Consider the following 19,145-nt stretch of genomic DNA (forward strand, 5'->3'; position numbering starts at 1 on the left):
AGAAATATATTTTCTGCCTGGTGTGTGTGTGTGTGTGTGTGTGTGTGTGTGTGTGTGTGTGTGTGTCTTGCAATGAAAACAGGAAAGCCATTTTTCCCTTTTGACACCATTATGACAAAAAAAAGTGGACAACCAGTAAACTAATGAAATGACGTTTCAGTCCAGTTGGTCAAGAGAAATGACAAAAAGAAAAACATCCACACCCATTTAAATATTGGCAGTCTTTATTTCAACAAGACTAAGAAATGTTGTTTAATATACATTTTCTCTTACAATTTAACATCTATCTCATCTTGTTTTTCCATAACATTTAGGAGATACTCTGACAAGTAAAAATCTGGTGTACTGTTAGGGCCTCTTTTAGAGACATCTAAAAACGGCTGCTCTTTATTTACACATTTTTCATTCTTTTCAGTCACTCGCTCACTCTCTCCTCAGAAAGTGAGTCCTTTCTGTTCTTGTGGGCCAGAGGCAGATGGAAAGCATTCAACACCCCGTCCCAACTCAACTTTAAAGTCACGAGACTGAAGGTGCTCTGCGGATCGAACTAGCAACATCCAGCAGCTGGACCGACTCCCCGCCAGCCGGGAAACGTTGCTGCCCCGGCCTGCAAGCACAGACATTTACCATCGTCACCCAAAAACATTTCCTCTCACTCTCAGAAACTTGGGTTTCTTCACACTCGACACAACTCTTCCACATGACACGAACACATGCACAAGCCCTTGTAGAAATGTTGGTGGGGGAAAAAAACCAACAAACAGGAGAATTAAACTGGTCACCTGCGGAAGTAATGCCGAATCGAGCTGCTTGAAGCGCAGCCTCGCGATTTTGAATTAAGGCTTCAGTTTTTTTTTATACGGGTTGCATAGATGTTTCATCAAATCCTTCAAAGTCTGATTCTTAACATGAGGTCCTGGTTGAAGTCTGATCACTGGACACACAACTTTGTTTTTGAAGAAAATGTCATGTAAGCTTACAATCAACCTGTCAATTTCAAAGCCAAACAAAAAGTTAAAGAGTTGTTTCTCGTGATTTCCATTCATCTTAACTACATCTAATTGGTTCAGACCTGCAGACAAATGTAAAATATGCAAGTCCTTGTTTCGATGTTTACAAAAACGAATATCTAAAGCCCCAAAATCTGATGAATTTAATAAATTACTTGGAGAAATTTTTTTTCCATCTAAACTGTGCATATCAAAACTTCCTGGATACTGTATTTTGGATAATATGTCAGTTCTAAAAGCATGTTTGCAATGACATTAAAATACATGCATAAGTTACTGTACAAGAGCGACACACGGCAGCATCATTTTAGAGGTGAAATGGCCAGGTAACGCAACTTACACACCCGATTATCAAATTAGAAGAAAATCTTATATTGTGCTTGTCAGCTGGTAACATTATACTCAAACACCCTTCAGAGAATCTGAGCAGATAGATCACAAATCATCAACATCTACACTCTTTTTTTTTTTTACCATACGAAGATGCTAATAATGTACCTTTAAAAAAACTTAAACAAACAGAAAAAAATAACAAAAATCAGGCACCATCCAGGCATTAATTTTGGTAGTAATTGTGACAAAACTTCAACACATCCACCTCGAGTTGAAATGATGACAACGTGAGGATGAGGATGAGGATAGGTAGATCAAATGGTTCAGGTTGAGTCCATTTATACTGACACAGGCCATTTCAGAGGTACAAGTGTGTATTGTGGGATGGGGGATGTGGGGAGAAAAAAAAGAAAGAAATCTATGCACACTGACTGAAACATCACCCATTCTGTGTGCACACTGTCCTCTTCCACCACCTACAACAAGGAGTAAAATCCACTGTAGTACCTAATACAAATCTTCATACCAAAAACAGCTAAAAATTACAACACCTCCTCAACATAAAACCCTGTATTAAAATATCTTTTCTTGATTTCCTTTGATCAAAACACTGTCTTTTGTTCCTCTTCTCTAGTTTAATGTAAAATGCTCTGGACATACATGTCGCCATCTTTGCTTTTCAAAAACAAGTAAGACTGTATAGAGTCAGATCTTCTGTGCTGAACTGAGCTTGCAGTACCAAAAAGGGCATCAGGATTTGTCAGCTTTGCCTTCTTCAGGGGTAATGGCAGGGGACACCGGCCTCGTATCCAACTCTTATCAGACCCTTTCAACTCAATGTCACTAGATTGCATTGACAGTGAGAGTATATCCATGAGGTATGAACTTCCTATTAAACTGCTTAGGCTGAAGAAATTAAATTAAACCTGAAAGAGGAAATTAAAAGTTAGGTTGCGATAATGCTCATAGCAGACATACAATATGCATGTTTGGGCTCGCGGCACGCCGCAGGCTCTTCTAACCAATGATTCCGTCTCCAGGTCAAACACAAACATCTGTGATGGGACTTCTCTCGCTGGACTTCTGAGAGATGAGCTGCGATCTGCTTCATCTCCTCAAAGCTGTTACTGAGCTGCAGAATCTCTGATGTTTCCAAATGCAGACACAAATATTCACAGTATGCACATCCATAATGAGCAAAACTGTTGTTAAGAATTGTTAACATTCCTAACATCAATCTATGATTTCCATTTCTATTATTCAGCATATCTCTGACCAAAAGAAAGAACATCCTCAGAAATAGGAAGATATGTCCCAATACAGGCACCCAATGCTCAACCAAACATCTTTCTTAGTATTTACTTATCAGAAGGAAATCAACGAAGAAGGCACAAAATGACTCGTGAGAATAAATTGCCAAAAAAAAAGAATCATATGATGTTTGTGACGCTGCAAGCAGAACCATGAGGTCGCTCCAGAGGAGCCACCGGAGTATCGGTTTATCTCGGGGAACAGGTGGATTTCTTGGGAAGAAAAATCATATCGTTGTACACTGATGTCCTTAAAAACATACAAACAAATAGTTAATAGTGAAGTTATTGTAATATTAAGAAGAGTCTTCCCCCCCAATGGCGGACAGTCCGAGGTCCTGAAGGCAGTCTTTTTAAAGTCTCTGACAGTTTTCCCCTTTGCTCCGTTATTCCTGCTCGTTCTCTTCCTCTCCCAGCCCGGCCAGTTTTATCTCCAATGGGGAGTGAGCAGGGCCAGAGCCAGCCCGCAGAGCGCCAGCGCCATGCTTCCCTGTGAGGCCGCCCCAGCCGACGGGCTGCTGTGCACCGGATTGACCCGCGGTTTGCCGGTGTTCGGTGGAGTGGAGAAGTAGATGTCCTGGTCTGTTTCGCAGGATGGTGAGTCGCAGCCGCTGCCGCTCTCCTCTCCTCCGCTGCCGGCCTCATCTGGGAAAACAGCCGAAGACACGAGGGTCAGATGTGTGCAGCCGGGACACAGAGTCACAGAGGAAATCAATCAGCTCGTGAAGCTGCCTCACCGTTATCGACGGAGATGTCGTTGCCGCCGTGCGCAGCTTTGAGCCAGCTCGTCATTTCCTTCAAAACTGCAATCTGACTGCGAATCACAATATCTGGTTTTGTTATGTCCACCTCCACGTCCGGGTTCGATACCTGATTGGCCAGCCCGTTGCCAATGACAACCGACTCGTACCTGTGTAAAGTGAGAGACATTATTAGTTAAGACATTGGAGTTCTCTTCTGACATGCAGAAAGTCTTAGATGGTGTTAGTGTGGCTTGTCTCTTACCTGCTTTTTGCTGTCCCGTTCCAGCACTCATCGCTCGGTGAAATCTTTTCACCTGCACACACCGCCTCTGGCAATGTGGACCAGAACTTCTTTGCATGTTTCAGCTTCTTCTTCACTTCAATTGTCTGCGTAGAGCACAAACAAAGAACAGTTCAGGCACGATGAACAAATCCAGAGTAGTGTGTGTTTGTGTTCTGGGGTTTTCTTCGTCCTCACCAATCGATCTAAACTGGTCCCAGCAGCAGTGGTGGGTCTTGTGTCGGGGCTGTAAGGGCGGAAGCGGCCAGGAAAGCCCGTTTCTTTCACAGAACGGGTGGAACGGAAGGCCACGCTTGGTTTAGGCGTCCCGCATCCTTGGAAAACCTGGAACAAGAAGAAGTGCACTGAGTGGAGCTGAATCTTTTGATGCTGTCTTCGTTTACATGGAAAAGACTAAAATGATACTGACTTTCTGGGACACTTGCATGCTGTTCTCCTGCATGTTCATGATGGCATCTGAAATCTTCACATCAATGGGCTCCACGACTGTCTCAAAATTAAAGGGACCTTCGAGCCTCTCAGCCAGACCAAGCATGGCATCTGAAAAGCAGAACATCACAGCCTTAAACCTATAGTCAACACATGGGAACGAATGGTTTTTTATACAGTTGTTGAGATGCCACACAAAGCTACCACTAGGTGGAAGCACATGCACAGGAGTAGGAGACTGTTAACCAGTGAGACAGGCATTTATGTTATGGCAGAGTAAATCTGCAGCACAGCCAGGAGGCAACAGAAACCAGATGCCTGTACAGACAGCAGCAGAGTCAGCAGACACATTTAACGGTGATATACACGTCACAAAACATGCTTTTTGTCTCACAAGTCTGCCATGTAGGATAAACGAAATACATACAGTGAAGAATTGAGGATATTTGCACCACCTGAACGTAATGAAACTGATCTCGGTCTGTGTTTACACAACACAAGAGCTGCATTCATGCTGAGGGCTGCAGCGTGTACAAGCGTGTACAGCGCACGTGTACAAGCGTGTACGCACGCGTGTACAAGCGTGTACGAGCGTGTACAAGCGTGTACGCACGGGTGTACAAGCGTGTACAGCGGGCGTGTATACGCATGTACAGCGGGCGTGTATACGCGTGTACAGCGTGGGTGTACAAGCGTGTACAGCGTGCGTGTACAGCGGGTGTGTACAAGCGTGTACAGCGGGCGTGTATACGCGTGTACAAGCATGTACGCACGTGTGTGTACAGCGCGCGTGTACAAGCGTGTACGCATGTGTGTACTGCGCGTACACCGTGTCCCTCTGCTGCACTTATACGAGACACTAAAGAATGAGGGGCGTGTTTGTACAGGACTTTTAACAACTCTCCATTTGTTTAATGTGTTCTTGCCAAAGTGCCGTATATTTAATTTATCATCCCAATTCTATCAATCCCATCACGTCACTGGGTTTCATGCCCACGGGGAGAAAGAAGGGTGTGTTTTCAGATTATATTTGGTCAAATAAGATGAAACTTTAACGATCCGTGGTGAAATATGAGTGCGGGGAGGGAGGGTAGGAGGGAGGTTGGAGGGGGGCAGGAGGGAGGTTGTATGAGTGTAACGCGTTGCCAAATCAAACACTTCAAGCTATCGTGAGCGGGTGCCGTCGTGGTCAAGTTTATTAATGGCTGCAGAAGGTGTCCTTGTTCACATGTCGTCTGCTTACCGAGGAAGTTGTTCCATTCTGTGTCCAAGTCCGCCTGGTTCGCCAAACACCCCCGCATCACATTCAGACAGTAATTCTGGCAGGGCTTCAGGGCCACCTGGCCCGAGCAGTAGGGACAGTACAACATCTTCATGGCCGCTCGCACACAGCTGGGAGACGCGCTGACCTGGAGGAGGCAGAGACCCGTCAGCAGACTGTTTTCACTGCACCGCAGCACAAACACTCTCCCAACACCATCGTGGACACATACTTATGAAATGAATGGTCATGCTTCTTCTGAGTACAAGCCAATTCCACAGAGCTTTATAATCTAATCATCAATGAATCATTCAGTTCTGTGGAAAAACATGTCAAAGCAGAACAGTCAAAGTGGTTTATGTTATCAGAGACGGAGAGTTAGAACCGCAACCAGCTCTTCCAAGAAAGATGTGAAGTCAGAGACACGGAGACGAGATGGACGGGACTTCAGGGAAAAGACTTTTCAGAGAACACGAAAGCACCTCTCACTCACCGTAGACACTTTATTGACCACCTCTGGCATGAGCGTCAGGCCGCGCACGAAGATGCGCGCGGCCACGAAGGCCCGCGTCAGCTGGATACGGAGTTTGCGCGGCACGTCGCCGAAGGGCTGCAGCTGCTCCGTGTGCCGGCTGACGCACTCCATGTAGGCGTCGCTGAACTCGTACTGCACGTTGACCAGCCGGAACATCCTCTCCAGGAGGTCGGCCCAGAAGTCCGACAGCATAGAGTCCAGGTTGACGGCGGCGCTGCCGGACACGTAGTACCTCATCAGGGACTCGAAGAAGTTCTTGAAGAGCTCCGCGTTCTGCACGTACATCATCCCGTACGTACGCACAAACATGCTGTGCATTGAAGCCTCCGCATTTTTCAAAAGCTCACGGAAAAACTCTGTGGAGCAAAAAAAAAAAAAAAAAAAAAAGAAGAAGAAGAAAAGGAGTGGTTCAGTGTGATGACTAAATTCTGAGATTGCCAAAGAAACAATATTATATTGTTAACATTTCAACATGCGTCCACGGGGAGGGATTCTTTCTAAAGATGTCATGAAGGAAATTGAATTTGTGTGAAGGATAACATGCTGCTTCTAACATATACAGAGGATTTTATCAATCACTAACCCAACATCTCCCTGATTTGATTTGTGTTGTTTGGGAGAAACAGATTCAAACTCCACAAAACGGAACTTCCTATAAAAAAAACACATTGTGAGGCTCAGCTGAGTCGTATCTAAAATTATGTTAAGAGTCCATGTTTGGCCTTCCTCCCAAACCTCTGCTCTCTCCCTCTCACCCCGAGTAATCAGACTGACATTAGTCCACTTCACCTGGCATCATGTCCTGACATTTTGAGTGTCCACACAGAAACAGCTTAAGCATAAAGTCTTGAATGAAAGGCAGAGGAATGTGTAAGGGGTTTTTGTGTGTGTGTGTGTGTGTGTGTGTGTGTGTGTGTGTGTGTGTGTGTGTGTGTGTGTGTGTGTGTGTGTGTGTGTGTGTGTGTGTGTGTGTGTGTGTGTGTGTGTGTGTGTGGTGGGGTGGGGTGGGAGATGAGGAGTGAAGCAGGAGGGGTGAAAGGTGGAGCTGGAGCATCTCGGTCATGCTGAACGAGCAGCGCTGCTCTTCGTCTCTGTGGACTTTTCAGCGGAGACGTCTCTCCACATCAATCTGCTTCAAACTGACCACCATCAATGGCATTTTTCTGTTGTCACATTCCATTCGCTTTCCTTTCTGCCGCCTTCTCTTGGACTGTCCTTCAGAGGCATTTTCAATAGGATTACTGAATAATGCGACCCCCTCCGCCCCCCCTCCCCTCTCCTATATGGACCTGTACCCCCCATCCAGCCCTGCATCTCCCTCCCTCCGCTGCTTTCACTTCATCAGTTCCTTCAGAGAGCTCTCTTCACTAGAGACAGGGAACAATGACCTACTTCATCCTGAGGAATGTCCATCTCCCCCTTACCACTTACCCCCACCCCCAATAATCCAGGCCCCCCTCTCCCACGGACACCCCCTTCTTGCCCCCCAAACTTTTTTAATCTGGACAAAATGAGAATTCCAGAGTCTGAAAAATGTTTCACCTTCAGTCTCACATGCGTGCGAGCATTCAGTCACCCCCCCCCCCTTTCACTCATCTCTATTTTTTTTTTTGTCTGTCTCCCCTTCGCTGCCCTTTGCCAGCAAAACTTCTGTCCCGCTGCAGTTTCTCTGGGTGCCCACTGCATGGCTTTGAAATGTAAAGTTCCCATGCTCTCACAGGGGGAGTCACTAAACGCTCACTGCCACCAGAACGAACACACACACACACACACACACACACACACACACACACACACACACACACACACACACACACACACACACACACACACACACACACACACACACACACACACACACACACACACACACACACACACAGTCCCCAAGTAGTGCTGTCACTTCCACTTCAGACTGACACACTAAAAAGAAAAAAATGAGACAGGGGAGGGGTGAGGGCAGCTTGGGGTGGGTTAAGTTGAGGGCTTTTTTAACTCCAAATCCCCACTGTGTCACCAAGGATACCGGAAACACTGCAGCCCCTCCATTTACCTCCCCGCCATCACTGCCCTCCCTCTCTCCCCTCCAACACAAATGCACACACACACACAGCCATGGGGAGAGGGCACCAAGTTCCACGCTCCATTGACAGAGATTAAAACAGAAATGGTCCACCCCCACCGCTGGAATGTCATAGTAGCCACAAGTTGAAAGTCAGTGAAAGGAGCCCCAGTAGGTGAAGAAGAGGAGGAAGAGGCATGAAGCATGAGAACAACTCAAAACTCTACTTCCTTTCTATAGTTTATTAGAGTGGTAATACCTATATGCTAAACAGATAAGCCCCATAATGAGTTTGGACAAACCCACGGGTTAAAAAGGGAGCAGCTTGAGCGGTAGCAGCAGGAGGGAGGAGGTACGGAGGCTCTTTGGCCGGAGCGGAGGGGTCTGAAGTATGAGCAGCATTACACAGGCATCTTGCATTGTCATTAAAAACAGTTTATGACACGCAGCCGTCTGCCAACAGTCCGAGGAGCACTCCCTCAGGATTTTTCCATTAAAAATGTGCCTGTCACTCAGCCAACGGTCTGACAGAATCTGGGTGAAAGGTTACATAAGAGAGTGGAAGTTGTAGCAAAATGTAAGGAAGACAGACGACTGCTGGCTCCCGAGTCTTTTCCCTCCTCTCCAGCCGGTCACCATTTCCACATGTTGCAGAGAAAGCCCTAAATTATGTACAATGATCTTAAACCCAATCCATCACAGGAACAGAAGAGCTGACCGATCTCCTCCCACTCCTCCCTCCCACTTCCTCCTCTGAGGAGCCCCCCGCTCCCCTCTCCCCCACACATCCCAACCGTGTCCCTATAAACTCCGCTCCTCCCAATCCCAGCCCAGGCAGTAATTGCATCCTATTTGTGCCAATTAGTCCTTGTGCTTCTCCCTTTTCTTATGGGATGGGATTCTGTCCCTCCTGCTGTTGGTCCTCAGTGCTTCAGATGGATGTCTCTTGTTGTGTGTGTCTGGAGGCAAGGGGCCTTAATCCAAGTGCTTAAATCCCAGACATAGACTTGCTCTGCTGGACAGGGTCAGTGCAACAGGACAGACAGGCCGAGGCCAGGACAAACACACGGTGACAAGACACAGACAGGGGAGAACTATCCCTGGCTCTGGTTTTAATTGGCCATGACTCCTCGCTCCAGGCGCATGATGAGAGCCTGCCTAATCACATACACCACTTCCTGAGTTTGTTAGTGTGCGAGTGCATGTTGTTGCATTCGTCTTCATGTATGGCTGCAGCTGTGTTTATGATCGTATGCGCCCCTCTCCTTGTGAGCAGTAATGATGTCATCATTGTTACTGTCATTCTTCAGTAACAGTAAACACAATGATGGAGCACTTCCTGTGCCGGTTTCACCGGCTGGAAGTGCCTCCTTCAGGGTGTGACAAGAGGAAATAATAGGACGGGCAACTCGAGCCAGTCACAATATCCAGTGAGAGACGGTCTAATGGCTCAAGTGGAAGAGAGCACAGCATGCCTTTGTAAAGAGATCCCACATCTAACGGTTCAGAGACAGCAGCAATCTGCCTGCAGTGATGAAGAGGGGGCACAGAGGGGGAGGAAGAGCAGGGAAGAGTTTCACCTTCATCCTCAGAGCTGCCTCCTCCTGGCCAAATAGACAACCTTACAGCTGTTTGGGCTTTAACCAATTTCTTTATAATGTTTGCAGCATCAGTCTGACAACATTTTAAGTTGGATATTAGAGAAAAGATATGCTTAAAAGTAATATTTATGCAACAGTTTGTTTGGTGTCCTATAACTAGATAAATGTGACACCTCAAATATTTTAAAAGCAAGATGGTTTATAGGTATTTAAAACATGGCGTTACATTGTCAGGACAGTTGTGGTTGTGGAATCACTTCCTCAACATCAAAGACCCAAAACATCTCGGAGTCTCACCGCTTTTCTGTGACTTTAAACAATCTTGGTGGGAGACCTTCTTCCCTCCTTTTACGTGAAAATGTTTTCTGGTTTTCTAACTTAGTAAACTGAAAATCTTTGAGATTTGGACGGTTGGTCACCAAAACATCAAAACAGACACCTGAAAACATCACCATCAGCTTTGGAGGCATTTTTCACATTATGTTCATATTTCATGGACTACACGATTTAACAAGGAAATGACTGATATATCACTTAATAATGCCAGCAGCTCTCAAACATGGACACAAAGCACTAGATGAGTTGCGCAAGAAGTAGCAAAGACCTAAAAAAGAAAGTGGAGGACAGAACTAAGAAAACAAATAATAACTTAAACAACATTGAGACGGAGAGAGAACGAAGGGTCTGAGGGGCAACGGGTTTTTTTTTGGGAGCGTGAGTCATGAGATGGGGACAAAGGGCAGTAAGAGAGGAGAAGACGAGGACGAGGGGCGGGACGGCTCGAGCAGCCGCTGCATTCCGACACGTCACATTCCTCTTCACATCTGGCTGCAATACACAAGCTCCCCGTTACTGACTATCCCTCGCTGCCTTTCACAGACACATAAGACCTGGAGGTCTCTGACCTGCGAATGCACGGGCACGCATGTGCACGCACAGCGACGCGGCAAACGATGCACATAACCTCCCTTAACAAGCAAGATGTCTTTAGAAACGTTTGGATCCGATGCTTTCTTCCCGTTCGGTCCTCTCCTCTCTATCTTATCAGGCTTCCTCGCAGAGCGGCAGCGGTTGGGTGGCTGATGGTATTCAAAGCTGCCCTGCTTCCTCTGTGAGTCAGCACTGTTGCATGTTCCCATGCGCTGCAGCCCTCAGCAGGGGAAACCTGATCCCAATATTTACAGGCATACACACATGTGCTCACACACGGAGGAACAGGAAGTACAGAGGAGACTAAATCTGAGGATGTGTGTGGTCCGTCTGGAAGCATGCATGTCTCTCTGGAGACGAGGGAAGCTGGTATATGGGGGAGGGGGAGGACCACGCTGCAAGGGGGGACGATGAGGCAGGGACCTAAGACGCTGAGAGACAGGTGGACAGGCCAACAGACACAGACTGACTGTCTCCGCTTTGGGCAGTGCACTGGCAGGTGGGAGCGTCCGTCAAAAATTGTGCAGCACAAGGGCTGCGATGGGAAAACTGCAGCCAGCAGCACAATGTGGTCTGAAAAGTGGCTGCCGTGTGTGTGTGTGTGTGTGTGTGTGTGTGTGTGTGTGTGTGTGTGTGTGTGTGTGTGTGTGTGTGTGTGTGTGTGTGTGTGTGTGTGTGTGTGTGTGTGTGTGTGTGTGTGTGCGCGCGCGTGTTTGTTTGGGGAAGTGTGTTGGCTTACTGTCAAAGTGGTCGTGCTTCTGTTTGAAGGTGGATTGTAGGCTGGTGCTAAGCCTGGACACGGGAGCTTTGATCTCCGTGTGGCTCTGCTGACTCAGCTTCTCCTCCATCTCCAGCGTGCAGCAGGAGAAACCCTGCGGACACACTTTCAGGGGGGCATCTGGAAGAGACGAGGAGCAAATGCGTTAAATACAGCGCGATACAGGAAACTATCCGCGTGACTTACATCAACACAAAGTCTTTCAAGTCTGTTACTTTAGACAAACTAATAAAATCAGATTAGAAAGTGACAGAAGGTCTCTAAAGGGATTAAATTAAGGAAATAACAATTTAAGCTCAATTAATATTCCGAACACCCAAAGAGCGACACAGATTGGGTCTGTGTGGCTACAATTAAACAAGACAATGGGCCAATTTCAGTGGACATTTTACTTTCTAAAATCACAAGCAATTTCTTGTGTGGGATGAGACCTTTAAATAACAGGTTCCCCTTTCACCAAATCAAATGCACCTCGGCTGTTAAACCCCCCCCTTAACTGCACCTAATTGCAACACTCAGCTCAGAGCAGTCTTTAGCGGGCCACTTTATGGAGGCTTGCTCTTATCCTGGCACTCCCCCGTCTAGATTGATAGTTCAGTGCTGAAGCTTTCCCCGAGTGGTGTCCTTCCAAAACAGTCTTTAAGAGGAGCGGATTAACTTTTCACCCACTTTGCAGGCGAGAAGTCCGACTTCAGCCACCAGCACATTCATGCAGATACACCTTTGCATCATTTTTAGCGAAGTATTGACCACCGAAGTCCATCATGATTTGAAAATATTCTCCGAGAGCAAAAGCGGAAACTTGTGAATTGAAAGTGTTCCGGTATGATTTCCTTATATGACTCTGGGCATCTGAATGTGAAGTGATCAATTCTTCACAGCCTCTTTTCCTCTCGCGTAGAAATGTTCAGCAAAAGTTGAAGTAGACAAGTTAACGTATTCAAACTGATATACATTAGCGGGAACGCGGCTGTGGACGGAGCCAAAAACCTCAATACAAACTACTCTGTGCTCGTACGCTGTCAAAACCTAAATACGGCCTTCGATAAAGCAGAAACCGTCAAATTTGTCGAAACTGAGTTTAACATTCAATTAACAGGAGGGTCACGGGAGGACGAATGCAAAGTCGCAGCTGCAATAATGTTTTGTTTAAAATGTGGCTGTTGGAATTTGGGAGAACACAGGGATCCTTTCATTGCATCCAGCACCAACAGCCTGTTTAGTTTTCCCCACCAGCTTGTGCTCACCAACTGTGTGCATGGACGCGCTCCTGCTACTTACAGGACTTGCATGTCTGCGAGTGCCTGGACTGGAGCTTCGACATTACCCGTGATGTGAAAATCATCAGTGATATAAATCTTGTATCTGTAAACTTGAAACGCATCAGAGTTCCATTCAACACCACAAACTCCCATTTCTGAATCTCAAAGTGGATCTTGCAACGAGCTCCCACGTCACCGTACCAATGTATCAATACCTGTGAAAAGACTGCTGGTTCTTTACATGTCTTTTAACGTTTGTCTTTTTCTGATTTCCTGCATTAAACACTAATTCCTGACTAGTTCAAACTTCTATGACACATGAAAATGTCTGCACACAGATCCCAAAAACACCCCCAAACTGCCAGCCGTTGTTTACACCGCAGCGAGTTGTCTTGATGAACCCGTTGATACGAACAGCCGGCGTCAGTCCTTCTTCGTCAGAAAACGTTTTATTCTGTGGCTCGGTGTGTCGAACTGCAGTTTAGATTTAGATTCAGGTTGTTGAAGCTGGCTCTGTTATCATCTTTTATCGTTGGTGGTCGCGATGCTTAATGTGTTGTCATGACAACCTGACAATGTGGATTTGTTTTCCGGTGCCGTCTTGAGGTTGTTTTCATTCTTTTCGTGAATGTAATAGAAAACGCCCATCAAAACTTGACTTTGGTGACTTGTTTATTTTACACATGTAAACTTCCATACAGATCAAGTTTGCCTCAGCTTTATGAGGGCTGCATGCTGTATAACTATTGAAAACTATAAAAAAAAATAAAAAAAAAAAAAAAAAAAAAAAAAACACTCCAAAAACATTGAATGATGAACACAACATTTTTGGTCAAATTCACAGCATCTCTGAAATAGAAGCTAAAATGTAAAATAAAAAAAAAAAAAAAAAAAATTAGAACTGCTGGGTCAGAAGTGACTCAGAGCATTACAATCATCTAAACAGGGCACCAGAGGGAGGGATGCACCCTGGCGCCATAAACTGGACCCCTCTGTCTGGGATGGAGTCCAAATAAGCCTCAAGTCACTGCTTCTCTCACAATCCTCTCCTTAAACTCATCTCTCTCCCTCCAACCATCACCCACTCCACCCAGCCCCCTCCTGTACGCACGTACACAAACACACACACAAACACACGTACACAAACAAACACACACACACACGCACACACACATACCCAGGCACAGTTGGCAGCCCCTACCTAAACATATTCACACATCACATCACTGCTCAACACATGGCTCTTTGTACAAGCATGATTGGAGGTACAGGGAGCAGCATGTGTGCACACACACACACACACACGCACACACACACACACACACACACACACACACACACACACACACACACACACACACACACACACACACACACACACACACACTGTACTTTTAGGTGAAACAGCCATCCAGTCTCTCCTCGAGCTGGGCCCCCTGCTTGCCCACAGTGCAGGTGTACAATCAAAACGGCTATATCCATGTGGAAAATAGCCCTAGTTACCAAAGTACACAAATAAAAGTGAGATGGTCAATATTTCACAGGAATGTCTGTACAAATGTCACATTGTTAGCTCAAAGGATTAAGTCTCTGAAAACTGAAGATTCTTAGCTAATGCATATTTTGAGAAAACATTTTGGCAGCCAACTTCTCCGACTGCTAGGAGAAAAATGGCACAGCTGGAACAAAAAGAGAGCGGACGGTTAACAGGAACAGTTAGGTCTTATAAAAATCAACATCCCACTGACATGTTTCTGCCTCACTATTTCAGAAAAAGCTTTGTCAGTTGATGCATCAGTCATTTCTTTGCCATCACTGGCATGAATAGTCTTTGTGTGATGGGTGAGCTGCTGAGGAGCTCCTTTGAGGGGCCTCTCGCCCCTCCAGTTTCCCAACTACTTTAAGATGTAATAAGGCAAAGTGACACAGCATTGTTCAAGTGTCACTTAGAAGAGGAAAACTGCCATTTATGGTGGTCAAAACAAGAAGGCAGCATCTTGTAAACAAACATGTGACGGTGTGTCGTGGTATTCAGCCACTCTGCGACGCTTCTCTGCCTTCCCTTTCGGGGAGACCACCATCCCTTTAAATGGCTCATAAAATAAGTCACTTCCCTTTGACATTGTCCTGCCTCTCAAACGTTGTTCTCAGAGGAAGGGTGGTGGGGGAGGTGAAAACGCCTCGCAGACAAAAACCAGATTAGACACCTCACCACCCCCTCTGCTTGCCATCACGTGCCCCTGAACCAGACAGACCTCAAAGTGCCCCCTCTCCCCCCCCCCCGCCCCCGTCCACCTCCGCCTCGCCCGCCACCACCCTGCAGGCTTAACCAGCAAGGTCAGGGGTTAACAGCGACTCCTCTGAGAGAGGTCCTGTCCTCTGACCTCCCCTGTCCGCCAACCAGCACATCCACCACACACAGTAACTCACGCCCCAAACCTCAGTCATTCCAATAATAACACCACCAACACACAAACCAAAACAAAAAAAACACACACATACGGGCAATTAAGAGACTTAAAAGTCCCAGACACGTGCAAAAAATATAAATAGGATCCCTCACCAGTCAAACGCTCCAATCTGAAGTTCCTCGAGGATTATTTTTGTACCCTCCTCAACCCAAGACATCACTAAAACCGCCAAGAGAGTTGTGAAGGAGGCCATTGGGGTACCACGTGTCCCCAACCATTCACCTTCGTCTATCACTAATTGGAGCCTGGTTGTCTGTGTCTGAACCAAACCTCAGAGCTTTCACACAACCTTTAACATGTGTAAATATAACTTTATATTATTCATCATTAATAGAGGACAACAAGAACCTCAGGGTTTTTTTCAGCACTGTAGCAGGCTGACAAAGAGTCTCAGTTCTGTTGAGCCCTCTATTCCTTCAGCTCTCAGCAGTAATGACTTCATTAACTTCTTTACTAATAAAATTCTTACTATTAGGGAGAGAATCGGGCAGACCCTTCCTGACACCATCACTGATGTGATGTTAAGCACAGCAGCCCTGGAAGCAACTGTAGGACCAGATGTAAACTTGGAACATTTCTCTCCTGTTGAGCTCTCTTGAGTTAACTAGTTATTTCTTCATCTGGATCCTCTAGCTGTCTGTTAGATCCCATCCCAACTAAACTTTTTAAGGAAGTCTTCCCTTTAATTAATACTTCCATATTAGATCAGATCAACCTCTCTATTGTAACCGGCTATGTACCACAGGCTTTTAAAGTGGCTGTAATTAAACCTTTACTTAAAAAGCCAACTCTTGATCAGCTGTTTTAGGAAAATACAGACCAATTTCCAACCTGACGTTTATTTCTAAAATCCTTGAAAAAGTTGTTGCAAATCAACTTTTTGATCATTTACAAAGGAATGATCTGTTTGAAGATTTTCAGTCAGGCTTTAGAGTTCATCATAGCACAGAAACAGCTCTGGTGAAAGTTACTAACGACCTTTTATTAGCCTCAGATAATGGACTCGTCTCTGTACTTGTTCTTCTGGACCTCAGCGCTGCTTTTGATACAATTGATCATACGATCTTATTACAGAGATTAGAAGACGTTACGAGGATTAAAGGAACTGCATTAGACTGGTTCAAATCCTACTTATCAGATAGATTCCAGTTTGTCCATGTCAACAATGAGTCTTCCAGACAAACAAGAGTTAGTTATGGAGTTCCACAAGGCTCAGTGTTAGGCCCAATACTTTTTACTTTGTACATGCTTCCATTAGGAGATGTCATCAGGAAGCACTGCATCAACTTCCATTGTTATGCAGATGACACTCAGCTATATCTTTCTTTAAAACCAAATGAAACTAATCAGTTAGTAAAACTTGAAGCCTGTCTAAAAGACATAAAGGCCTGGATGACCAAAAACTTCCTGCTTCTAAATTCAGACAAAACGGAAGTTATTGTACTTGGTCCTACACACCTCAGAAAATCTTTCTGTAATCACTTAGTTACTCTAGATGACGTTGTCTTGGCCTCCAGCAAAACTGTGAGGAACCTTGGAGTCATCTTTGATGAGGATTTGTCCTTTAGCCACCAGATAAAGCAAATCTCCAGAACTGCCTTCTTTCATCTACGTAATATTAATAAAATCAGGAAAATCCTTCCTCAGTGTGACGCAGAAAAACTCATTCATGCGTTTGTTACTTCCAGGCTAGATTATTGTAATTCCTTGCTGTTAGGATGTCCAAATTACTCATTAAAAACCCTGCAGCTGATCCAAAATGCTGCAGCAAGAGTACTGACGGGATTTAGCAAGAGAGATCATATTTCTCCAGTTTTAGCTTCTCTTCACTGGCTTCCTGTTAAATCAAGAATAGAATTTAAAATTCTCTTGATGACTTACAAAGCTCTACATGACCAGGCTCCATCATATCTTAGAGATCTTATAGAACCATATAATCCTAGCAGAGCACTTCGCTCTCAGTACGCTGGTCTACTTGTGGTTCCAAGAGTTTCCAGAAGTAGAATGGGAGGCAGAGCCTTCAGTTTTCAGGCTCCTCCCCTGTGGAACCAGCTCCCAGTTTGTGTTGGAGGGGCAGAAACCCTCTCTAGCTTTAAGATTAGACTCAAAACGTTCCTTTTTGATAAAGCCTATAGTTAGGGCTGGCTCAGGTAGACCTGAACCAACCCTTAGTTACCGTAATTTCCGGACTATAAGCCGCTACTTTTTTCCCACGCTTTGAACCTCGTGGCTTAAACAATGACGCGGCTAATTTATGGATTTTTCCCGCTTTCACAAGCTTCATGCCGCCAAAAAACTGAGCAAAAAAACACATTCTGTGACGGTGCTCAGTTTTTTGGCGGCATGAAGCTTTCGACCAATGAAGTTGCCGAACGGGTTAAGGTGAAACAATGTAACTTTTTAGTTTCCTGTTTAGATTAAATCGAGCGCGCTCAAACTTCCCATCATTCTGATTACGGTAGTCATTTTGTCACCCTCATCATGGCAAAAACACGAAGAAATGCACATGATGCAGCTTTCAAGTTGAAGGCGATTAGATCTGGCTGTTGGAAAAGGAAATAGAGCTGACTCAACACAGAGAGAGCAGACGGCCGAGGTGTTTCAACTGTGCAGATCTGACTGAAAGCCAAAACAATCGCCACCACAATGAAGTTTGGGGATTTTAGAGGTGGACCATCGTGGTGTCTCAGATTTATGAGACGTAAAGGCCTGTCCATCAGGGTACGGACGAGTCTGTGTCAGCAGCTCCCTCCTGACTACGAGGAAAAAGTTTCAAACTTCCACAAATTCACTGATGCAAAGATAGCGGAGCATACCATTGGCCCGCACGACATCATAAATATGGATGAGGTTCCTCTGACCTTTGACCTGCCTCTCACTCGGACTGTCAACAGGAAAGGCGAATCATCCGTCACGCTGAAATTTTTATTTTTGTTACAAGCCGTGTTTCGTTAAAGCCTGTGTAAAGTTAATTTGTTTCAATGTACCGGTAGGCACCTGCGGCTTATAGACATGTGCGGCTTATTTATGTTCAAAATAATTATTTTTTTAAAATTCAGTGGGTGCGGCTTATATTCAGGTGCGCTCAATAGTCCGGAAATTACGGTATGCTGTTATAGGCCGAGGCTGCTGGGGGACCTTGTTACATGCTGAGCTTCTTTTCTTTCCTCCTACTCTTTAACTGACTCATACCTCACCATCTTTTTCTCGCCCATAGTTTCTTCTTATTGTCTGTTGTCTCCATTCAGTTCCTTCGCTCATGTAGTTTCTCTTCTTTCGTTTGCAGATGTCCCGTCATGGAGCTGCATGTCTCTGTCCTGCGCTTGTCGTCTCCACCAACAGTTCTTCTCTTGTACCTCTCTGCTGTCCTTTTCTCTCTCTGCTCTCCTCTCACCCCAACCGGTCGAGGCAGATGGCCGCCCACCTCTGAGCCTGGTTCTGTCGGAGGTCTCTTCCTGTTAAGAGGGAGTTTTTCCTTCCCGCTGTTGGAGGTTTTTCTCCCTTAAAGAGGAGTTCCCCCACTAGCTTATGTGGGAATTGTTGAATTGTTGGGTTTCTCTGTATAATATTGTAACGTCTTGCTGTAAGGACTTTAATAGGTTATTTCATGGCACTTAACACATGTTGTGATTTGGCGCTATATAAATAAAGTTGAATTGAATTGAATTAAATAATCAATTGATAAATTGTATGCAGCTCATAGTTTAGGTAACAGTTTAATCGCAGTGGAATGCAGGAAATTTGAGGTGATGGATAGCGAAGTAATTTCATTTCAAAACATGAAAAAAAAAAAAACGTGTGAACATATTCCAAGTCGCTCTGATTTATCTGTGAATGTCCAACATATAAAACAAAACATTCAGCGAAGTATGAGAAACAACACTCATGAATACAAGGGTGGACTATTAACAGGCACATTACACTCCCTGCTGTAACATGTAAAGGAGAGTGCTGCCAGTCTGCTGAGCATTACTCACACAGACTGTTATAAATTCGCACGCCCTGCAGCCATAACATTTTCGTCTTGCTCCTCACCTCTGTCTAGGGTGTAATTATCCAGGGGGGAGGGGGGGGTTTAAGGGATTGGTGCCATTTGCTGGTTAACTTTCTTTTCTGCTC

The 19,145-nt window shown here is 45.3% G+C and overlaps 1 protein-coding gene across 1 annotated transcript in view; it reads right to left on the reverse strand.

The window, feature by feature from the left end:
- Positions 1 to 206: 206 nt before the first annotated feature.
- The window catches only part of gpc4 (glypican 4), a 33,906-nt gene continuing 14,967 nt past the window's right edge, over positions 207 to 19,145 (reverse strand). The window contains exons 2-9 of the mRNA XM_069696743.1: positions 11,255 to 11,413; positions 5,881 to 6,278; positions 5,370 to 5,535; positions 4,107 to 4,237; positions 3,875 to 4,021; positions 3,659 to 3,783; positions 3,391 to 3,563; positions 207 to 3,298 (exon numbers count right to left, since the gene is read on the reverse strand). Of these exons, the coding sequence (XP_069552844.1) occupies positions 3,081 to 3,298; positions 3,391 to 3,563; positions 3,659 to 3,783; positions 3,875 to 4,021; positions 4,107 to 4,237; positions 5,370 to 5,535; positions 5,881 to 6,278; positions 11,255 to 11,413 (1,517 nt within the window). The 3' untranslated portion in view covers positions 207 to 3,080. The remainder of the gene's footprint in view (positions 3,299 to 3,390; positions 3,564 to 3,658; positions 3,784 to 3,874; positions 4,022 to 4,106; positions 4,238 to 5,369; positions 5,536 to 5,880; positions 6,279 to 11,254; positions 11,414 to 19,145) is intronic.

The sequence above is a fragment of the Brachyistius frenatus genome, unplaced genomic scaffold (genome assembly GCF_029030835.1).
Source record: "Brachyistius frenatus isolate BFR_SWC_R1_liver_20210118 unplaced genomic scaffold, ASM2903083v1 Contig_22, whole genome shotgun sequence".
Lineage (NCBI taxonomy): Eukaryota > Metazoa > Chordata > Actinopteri > Embiotocidae > Brachyistius > Brachyistius frenatus.